General features: G+C 39.2%; 1 protein-coding gene across 1 annotated transcript in view; it reads left to right on the plus strand.

Annotated features, from left to right (window-relative positions):
* Positions 1 to 226: 226 nt before the first annotated feature.
* ARHGEF3 (Rho guanine nucleotide exchange factor (GEF) 3) overlaps positions 227 to 10180 on the plus strand; it is a 32203-nt gene continuing 22249 nt past the window's right edge. Inside the window, exon 1 of the mRNA XM_010572576.1 lies at positions 227 to 322. Within this exon, the coding sequence (XP_010570878.1) occupies positions 227 to 322 (96 nt within the window). The remainder of the gene's footprint in view (positions 323 to 10180) is intronic.

A 10180-nucleotide genomic window follows, 5' to 3' on the forward strand; every position in this document is an offset into this window, starting at 1 on the left:
GGCGCCGGCGTGGCGCGCCGCCGGCCTGCCGCTGGGCGCCGGAGCCTGCCGCCCCTCCGCTGCCTCCTGCGAGCGCCGCAGCTCTCGCGGGTCGTGCGCTCCGGAGCCTCAGGCGGGAGATCTCGGTTACAGAGCTGCCGGGGAGGGGAGGCGCAGCTTTGTCTTCACGTTCTGTGCTCGGACAGAATCCGCTGTGACCCCCGAAACCGCTCCTCCCGCAGCCACGATGGTGGCCAAGGATTATCCTTTTTACCTTTCCGTCAAGAGGGCGAATTGTGCCTTGGAAGTGCAGACGGTGACCAGCCCAGCTAAAGAGACGGAGGTACCGAGCCTGTTGGTGATACGGTTGCACCTTTGTTTGTCTTTTTAGCGTGAGCTGTGTTGATTTGGGGAAGAGTTACGTGCTTTGAAAATAGGCTTCTTTGCATAGACACCTGGTTTGTTTAGGCATCCTTCACTGCCTTCTTTAGATATTGAACTCGCCTTTGCAATAAGGCAAGGAACAAAGAACCTAGATTTTTGGCATCTGTCACTTTAAGGAATTAAATCCAATCTTTTAAGTAGCTAATTGAGAAATACCTGGTTTAGATATGTAAAGTAACTTACCTGTATTTTATTCCAGGGCTAACCGTTACTTAAAAATTGTTAAACTGACGCAGGAACTGGGAGGGAATCTGGAAAACAGTGTCTTAAAGCGTTATCTGTCTTTTCCTCATTAGTAACAAACCAAGAAATTAATCCAATAATACAGCTAACTGAAAACCTGCCCTATCAGCAGGTTGACTACTCTGTTTCTTAAAAAGCACGAAGTCTTTTCAAGTGATGTTAAAAATCTTATTTATTAACCCAAATTCAACATACTCATTTGCAAATTTCTCATGAATGGTGGAACGTTTCAGGAATAAGTGTTCGTGAAAAACTTAAATAATTTGTGCTTTTGGTTAATGTTGCTTTGTGTGCTTGTTTGGAAAGAAAATGGTGACCTTACGGATTCTGGCTGGCTGCGCTGGAGGAAGGATAAAGTTTCTGTCTGGAAGTTTTTATCACTTAAATATATAGCTTGTTCATTAGTCTTGTTTGCTGAGTAACTTGAAGACAACTTACTGAATTGGGTGCATTTAATACAACTACATCAAAGATTAATTATCTCCAGCAGTTGAATGGATCTAAAGTACAAGTAACATAAGCCAAGTGACCCTATTTAGTCGTGATGCTTAAGCTAAGAACTAATAAGAAGATGCTGCACTCTTGCTTTTCAGTGTACTTTTACACAAAGGGTTTTAATTACTACAGTTAATGACAGTGGAGTTTCTTTAACCTGTGTGTTTTTGAAAAGTAGCACCCTGAGTGTGCGTACATACGCATCTATGGAAAACATGAATTGTTAAGTACCAAATGGTTCTCTTAAGGTTACTCATTTTACTAACCATAATGTTAGAGAAATACGGCTTTAGTCTTTACTGCATGAAGTTTTTTTAATGAATGAATAGAATTGTCAAACCTAAGGAGTTGGAGTGTTGCTTTCTTATAGTTAGGAAGGGCAGCTTGATTATAGTCAAATTTCAAAGAAAAAGTCTCAATGAAAGCTTAGAGCATGAGGACGTATCTAATAACAGATGTGACCAATCAAAATTACAATGTGCAAACAGTTGCTTTGGATTTATCATCTTTCAGTTTGTGTTTTATATGAATAAAGCACCCTGTGCTTTCAGGCTGTTTTCTGAGAGTATGACGGACTTCCAGCATTCTGAAAATAGACTTTTAAACATTCTGTTTGTCTTAGGAGGGTATGAAAAGACCACCTGCCACCCCAAAGATTTGGTTAAGGAAGCAGAAATAAAAACTGCTCTTTGGAAAAGGCATTATAAGGATAGATGTATGCAGCCTGTTTCTTTGAAGTCTGTCAATATGTGTGTGGGGGGGGAATTATGTTTCTTCTCAAGCTGTAACATTAAACTGTTCTTCCACCCTTTAGTGTTTACAAGGCTAACTAAAGCTATTGGGCGCCTTCTGCCACAGTTTTGTGTTACTACACCAGAAAGGTAGCTTGCTGCGTGGGGGTTATGAATTTCTGGTTTTGAAATGCTGAATTTCATTTTAATTATTAACATGTGAAGTTGGTTGATTATTTAATAACCTAACTTGTGCATAAATGTTGATATATGTGGAATAGAGCAGGTTTTCTGCTATATAGATGTTGTGTTTTGGTTTTAAATCAGAACTTATTATTATATAATATTTCCTCTGACTTTATTAAACAATAATCTTTTAGTCTTTGTTTTGCACAAATACAAAATACACTCTGGAAGATCAAGTACAGTAGTACTTACATGGGATGAAATTCAGCAAAAATCTTGAGCATATACTGTACTGTTGAAATTTTCCCAAATTTCCATCTGGAAGTGTCTGGGTAACAAGCTGAAGCTTACTGGCAATAGATTAATTCTTCCTTATTCTTGGGCTTTGCCTGGAGCCGGCAGAGCAGCTGTGCAAAACTAGGGATGTTTTTGTGAACAAGTCAGTGGCACAAAAGAGAACAGAGGTTTTCTACTTACAGTTCTTTCTTTAAGCCACACCAGCTTCCTTGGCATAAACTCCATAGAAGTAGCACAGTCACAAAACAATGACAAATGAAATGTCCAAAATGCATGTGAACAGTAAAAGTCGGGGTTCTGAGAAAAGGCTAGTGTACCTCTAGTCAAAGTACAATTATCATAGTTCTTTCCAAATGCAGTTAAAGGGCAACAAAACACTGCAATGCCTGAGGAATCAGTTAATATAGGAAATATTATAAGGCTTTTACATACATCATTGCGTACCCCACATAAAATACTGTAGTACAATTCTAGGTGTAAACAGTACAAAGGTGTTGGGCTCTTTCTAGCTTTTTAATAATTAAAAAATAGAGACAGTTAGTAAAACTTGAAATTTGCTTGTTTTAAGATATAAAAAGCCCCACATCTTTCCCAATGATACATACCATTTTCTGTGTTTCACTGGTTAAAGCAACTCCCTTATCACCCCCTCTAAAGGAAACAAAGTGAAGCGCAGCCAGTGGTTGGGCAGTGGGTAAGAAAGCATGCACAGTCACAGATGGAGATTTAAAGGTCTGAACGTGAAGTCATGGGAAGGAAGACATGAATTCCTCAGAGTAAGGATGTTCTGTTCTGCTGTACAGGATCTCATACAGTGCCTGGGGTTAGGCTCTAAAAACTACCGTGGTGGCATAGAATTCCTTTGCGTCTCCAGTATGTCTGCTTACATCTCAGACTGCAGAAATCTTAGAACTAGGCATCAGGGCTGTTGGCAATCTGTCTTCTGTTGTCTCCCGATATCCTCACTGTTTTGATATGCAGGAAGTCTAGGCTGCCTCGTGCTTAGGACTGTGTTTAATTCGTCGTGGGGAGTGCAGGAAGGCTAACCCGAAGGGTAACCCACAGGCCTCTAGGCCATGGCACATCGTTAACATGAGAACCAGGCATGGAGCCAGAGGGAAGAAGGGCCAAAAGATTATGAGATAAACTGCAAGTCATGAATTTTCTTTGATCTTCATAAATGTATGTATTTCATTTTTAATGAAATATTAGCAAGTTGCAGTTTTGATATATTTCAGGTAAGTTCATGCGCAGTGTAACCACAGTGAGCCAAAACGTTCAAACCCCCTCACTTGGAATTGCTGATCTGTTCTGCTTAATGGTAATTTGGAACAAACAGCTTGCCTTTATTTTTCCATTCAGTAACTTGCCGTATGATGTCTGCTTGTTAGTTGGCAGCCCAGCTTCATATCCAGTTTTTTCCAGAATGGAAGAGGTCTTTCTTAGGTAGTCTTTACAAGCAGCTTCTAATGAGAAGAAATTCAGAATTTAATCAACTGTACGTTAGTTGTCTGGGTTTTTCAGCGTTTCCGTTACTTGTGTTAATTCACCTCAGTGTGAGGTTTTTCTGTTAATTGGCCTTCATTTCCTAACTGCTGGTAGATATATTGATTTCTGGATATTGCAGACAAATGATCAGTCAAGAGAGCTGGATGCAGCTTGTCCTTATGCTACTGACGCTTCAGTGGTTCTGTCTTGCATATGGCAAATGAAATCTGAGGTCTTAAGGGTGGTGACTAATGAGAGCAGCCTCTTTGCGGCAAGGAGCCAATCTTTGATGAACCCATGATGCAACAGCGTGTTGCAAGCTTTAGCTGATTTTCTTCAACTGAGAGTACTTCACCACTTCTTTATATGGCTTTTCATTATACCCTGACTATCATTTCAGGTCCTGTTCTTTATAAAGCTGTGATTAAAACAAAGTGTCTCTGGATTTTGCTTTATTTGCTTGCTGGTTTTGTGGAGACTGGCAGAGGAGGAATAACAAACCTCCTCCTGCTCCCATCAGAGAGCGCAGGTGGTGGATGGAACCTTATGGTTTTGAAGGGAAGTGGTATGACTGATACACACGATTTATTGGATGATCAGTTGCCTTTAGGTATCAATTTACTTAAACAGCTTAATAAATTGTTCTTGCGATGCTGGCAGTTTTACTAGTGGGATGCCTCTCCCAGGTTTTAGGATGGATTTGTGTGGATGATTACAGTTAGCTTTGCAACACTGAACTAAACTTAGAACTGCTTTAGTCACCTACTTTGTTTTTCTTGACTATCAGCCTCAGCTCTAGAAGAATGAATGTTCTAGAATTTCCCAATCAGACTATTTCTAAGATACTATGAAGCAAAGGCAAATACTCTGCTGTAGCAAGTATTTTAAAAAGTAGTCTTTATTAGTGCCCTTAACAATTGAGAATGTTGTTCTAGTTTTAGATTTACTTCTCTCTGAAAGTGAAAAAGCCTGAGATGCCTGGCTTAATTTATTTTTAGGTTAAGTGTTTGCTGTATTAAGAGGCTCTGTTTTAACATAGGTTGTTTTTTCTATTTTAACCTTTTTTGTTTGTTTTGGTTTTTTTATCCTGCTGAAGGTTAAATACTGATAACATCCTGTGGAACAGAGCTTGAATGTGTTTTTTTATTCAACTCCAAGTTTTGGGGGTATTTATTAGAACTGTTTAATCTTAGGCCAATTTAACTAGTAGCAGACCTAATAAAAATAATAATGTTGGGCTTCCTGCCATGACAAATGTTGACTTACCCTTATAAAGCTGACTAAAAACTAATAACCTTTAAAGTATAGGAGTATGGAAATTTAGCCAGTTACATGAGGTCTGAAACAGAGTCGTTCTGTTTCAGTTTGCTGGCACTGCTTGTGAATTAGGTTTGAAGCAAAGGTTACTGTACTGTTTCAATTTATAGTGTCTTCCATTTTATTACACTGTTAAAAATTTTGAGACTAATTTAAGTTAAAACATTTTGTGCTAATGAATGCTCCCATAGCACGGAATGAATGCTTTGGTTATCTGTTTGTCTCGGTTCACAAATAGAAAGTATATCAAAAGGGGGGGGGGGAAATAACCAGCAGGTTTTTTTATAAAATGTCAAGAAAGTTAGCAACTGCAAATCCAGAATTACTCCTGTAAATAATTATCTCAGAACTTGTTGAACTCCAATAAGTTGGGATGTTTTTAACAAGCATTGTCAATTTCAGGGGTTTTGTATGTGAATTGAGAGAAAGTTAGTTTGCTGTTGAAGGTGAACGAGGTAAATTCTAAAATATTCTAAAATGCTAAGTTCCTGTGCCAGTTTTCACACAGCACTTTCTGGGCTGCCTTAAAAATCTCTCTAAATTCCTTTTGTTGAGCTTGTTTTTAAATAAAATCAGAAAAATCAACACAATGTGGTCACAGTAGTGCTGCATGTGGGCTGAAGACACAAGTGTGATGACCCCTCAGGGAAATATTTTCCCTTGTTTGTCAAATTCAGCACCAGTTCTCCGACATGGAGACTGTTGTTGAAATTGCTGATAAGAGATGGGAGAGTCGGGTGGAAAAACAATCATACCAGCAGTGAACATACGTTTGCTTTTACTGTTCACTGGGAGGAAATCAGTGGCTAAGCTGGTCAGGAGCACAGAGTGAACGAATTTTGAAGTGAGGTACTGAAGCAAATGAAGACCTTTTATATGGCACCTAGACTACTACTCAGTGCTCTTCAGTATGGGTTAATCCAGGTCATTGGTGCTGCTGTTTTCGGGGCAATATAAAAGGAACCCCGCCTAGTTCTTTTTTGTTTCCTTTCCTTCTGTTTTTTTAGTAAATTAAACCCAATCTTTTGTTGCAGTAATTTATACATCAAACTGTGATAATTAAGCTGTGGGTGGCCTTGGTGAATGACAATGTGTAGAAAACTAATCGATATTATTAAATGGATTTAACTCACTCTGACGCTCTGCTTTGAATTTGGGGAAAATTCCATTCTTTACATATACTAGTAAAAGATTTGTTTTATTTTGTGGGTGAAGAGCACGAGAAGTGCGATCTTCTTCCCCTAAATAGCCTCTTAGAAGCTTTCATATCTGTGCAGTGTGTTATTGGAGACAGTATATCCAATTATTAGGTGCCTGTTTCACTAATGAAGAAATAAAAATATCAGCTTAGCTATCAGTACATTGGAACTCATGTAAGTGCCTAATTCTTCAAAGGATCTTCTGCTTTAACGTGCTTCCGTGGCTGTTGAATGCTTAGTTTGCCCCAGGAGTGGGTGCTGTGTGCTAAGATTCAGGCTTTTAAATGGTAATGGGTGTGTATTAGAGCCAAAAATAATGATACCAAACTTACCTTTTGCCAAGACGTTGTCCTTTTGAAATGACTATATCACAGTTTTAAAAAGCGACACCTCTTTCAGTTATGCAAGGCACAAAGACTTAGATTCTACTGAAGAGGGAGTTGGCCGAAGTTACTCAGAGGAGTATGGCTTCCTGGTAGCACTATAGCTGAAGCTGCTTGCTGTATGCATTTCCCAGCTGTCTAAACCATTAGGTTAGAGTTTAGTGTAGAAGATACTAGAATATAATTGTATATAGGATCTACGGAATAAATTACAATGAAGAAACAATTTGGAGCACTGTGTCCTTCATTCCAAATTAGAAGAATGGTGAGGCGTGGCATATTTGAAACTTATCTGATAGCTTCCTGTCTTAAATCAGTGGTAATCAGTGAATATGCCATTGTGATTACTGTAATCTTTCTTCCTGCAAATTCCCCAGAAAAGTATATGATAATAATATCCTCTCTCAGAAGGACATAGTAGTTGTTTAAGACGTCCACTGTCTGGTTTTGAGAACCATCCAGATTTTGGACACAGATTGGCTTCTTTTACCAGTTTGTTCACAGTTTCAAGAGTTCTTTTTGAGGCTGCATATATACACAGTATTTCCAGCTTTAATTTTTTGCTCTCTGAATTCAAATGTTACCAAGTCATCTTGAGTTCAGATATACAGCTCCCTCCAAAAGCCATCTGCTCTTTGTTCTAGCCCAGTCAGGTATTAATTTGACTTCACTTGACTGTTCAGCCTTTGAAGTTCCTGCACTCATGTTTCCCTCAGCTGTATTTAGCCTTATATCAAATTTAAAGCCCTGTCAGATTAACATTACTTGTTCACATATACCAGCTCCACATTTTGGAAACTCTGCCAAACTGTAGTCTGGATCTTTTGTTTTCTAACTTACTTCCCGTATTGTTTTGGCAAGCCTTCGTGACTCTGCAAATGCAGTCTAACATTTGGTACTTTCAAAATTCTGAAATTATTTTTTAATACCAATAATAACAACTTCAAAAGGTCAGGCAAAACTTTGTAACTCCTGAATTTTTTGTGTCATAACTTTGCCCAGTTCCCAGTCTGGACAGGTGATGGTTGTTGCAAGTGGATCCAGCCACTAAATCCTATCTCACAATCCTGTCTGCTTCCAACTTCCCTGAACTGAGTGAGGGAGCAGGAGGGAAGGAGGACTGATGACTTGTAGTAGCTCTGAGTCTTGTGAGGACACTCAGAGATACAGACCTGGGATCTGATGTTTGTTCTGTCTGCACTATATGTCCTTACCGGAGCCTCTTCATGCTGGACAGATGCTACAGTAACACAGTTTTGTGTTCCCGTGTGCTTAGATTCATACCCCCAAAGATTTTATGATTGCGTGACCCCTGGTTAACTGGAAAATCAGGGATTTTTCAGAGACAAATTAGTAGAACAATGAACACGTACTAGGAATTCCTAATGGCAAGCGGTTTATTATTTTAAAAATAAATAAATGAAATTGAAGAGGCTTGGGAAGTAGCATCTGGAATGCAGCTCCCTGATCTTATTGGACTAATGTGCAAGTGTAGATTCTGGTCAGTATCTCTGGGTGAGGCAGAACAGTTCACACACTCTCCTCTTTCCATTTATCTGTTGGTTGTGAAGAGCAGAGCCCTTGGTGAAAAGAACAACCATCTGTTTAAAACTTTTTTATGCACTTGACTGTGAAATTTTTCCTATCCAGATCATTGGTCTCAACAGTTTGTTCAGCTTCTCTGTGGTGCTGGTTTGGAGAGGTGACTGACACAGCTGGAGAATGAGGGTATTGATGAAAGGGGAGATAGAGGGGGAATGGATGTACACCATGCAACAGAAATGCTGTGATCGAGTGTCTAACAGTTTCAGTATTAGCATCTTACAGTTTTAGAATTGCTCCGTTAGTGCTATATTTTCATTGCACAGTCAAAGCCTTACCCGTACAAACCTACATACAAACCCATACCCCACAGTGGAGGGGGTGACTCAGCGCTGATTGCTTTTGTTGTTAGATTTCTCTGAGAGAGATGACACATGGAACACTTAAAATTTGATGAGTTTTCACTTCCAGCTAGGTATCTTAACCTACCAGACAGTTTGTAATGCAGGGTGAAAATCACATTAGAAATACTCAGAAAGCTTTCTCCATAATTAAGAACTTACGATTAACAAGATTTACTTTAAGAACTCTTTGGTAAAGGTGTAAAGTCTCAGTCTTCTGAAATTATCTTAAATAATTATATTGCAGAGAATCCTGTAATAATACTGATCTCTTTTAATAAAATTGAATTCCTAATTTGCACTACGTATTTAGCTGTTTTGAATTCTGATCAGATTTTTCAGTGTGAGATCAGAATACGATATATTGCATGAGGAACTCAAAATAGGGTACTGACACAGAAAGGAGTAGGACCTTTGCAGGCGTACCTTCACAACCCATTATCTAACTTTAACTTTCCTTTGACTGCTGGGAGAAGTGCTGACCTCTGGTGGCTTACAACAAGAGAGAAGCTCTAGAAGAGCTTAATGGTTTTTGACGGTGGCTGAAACTCTGTTTGGAGTTCCTTATCTTTAACATCAACTTCTGTTTTCAGTAAGGTTTTGCAGCATGAACATTAGTAAAAATTATACTGCCTTAGCGTTTTTCGCCTCTATTGTGTTCCCCCTGGAACTATAGGCATCCTTTGCTAGGAGACAGGGCAGGTTTCAGAGACCCTTTGGGCTGTCTGACATGAAGAAGGGGAAATCATATTTCTTTTTTTCACTTCCTCTCACTCTCCAAGAGAAAGGAGTTGGTTTCTACTCTTTTTACTCAGGATTATTTTCTCCAAGGTTATTTGATGCTGTGCATCAATTTTCACAGCTGCCTGAGGCTTATGTGCCCCACATGGCAGAGCAAATTAGGTCCTGGTCTGAGTGCTTAGCCTGCAGTCTGCAGTCACGCAGTATTTGGAAGTATTCAAATAAGGATAGGCTGACTTGCAGTTCCTTACTTAGTTTTAAACACTACTCAGTAAGCATCGTTCAAGTTTTTTGCAATGCAGTCAAATGAAATGCTGCAGAGAGGCAGTGAAATACAGATTTACTGCTTTTGTGATTTCATCTGCTGTCAGTAGTCTCCTCAGAAAATTATCCAAGGGCTTTGGGGCTTAGTTTTGTTATAAGTTAAGACTGAAAGACTGCAAAATTGTGAACAGATCACAGTGTGTGTGGAAAAGGTCTGTAGGACTATGGGGACCATTTAACTTTCAGAAAGCAAGATATTGCTATGATATTGTGTAGATCAAATTTGTACTTTTTTGCATGAGTTTTGTCTTTTGACCAAAGAACATACACATAGCAGCAAAGTTGTAAGATAACAGAAAGGATACAGCAGTTAAGAAGGAGAAATCTTTTCTATTAATCCTAATTCCCCTCTCCCTGTCTTCTGGAAAATCCACACAGTCTTGATTTCCAGATTTCGCTTTTGGGCTGTG

This window comes from Haliaeetus leucocephalus, unplaced genomic scaffold (genome assembly GCF_000737465.1).
Source record: "Haliaeetus leucocephalus isolate CR32 unplaced genomic scaffold, Haliaeetus_leucocephalus-4.0 Scaffold2, whole genome shotgun sequence".
Lineage (NCBI taxonomy): Eukaryota > Metazoa > Chordata > Aves > Accipitriformes > Accipitridae > Haliaeetus > Haliaeetus leucocephalus.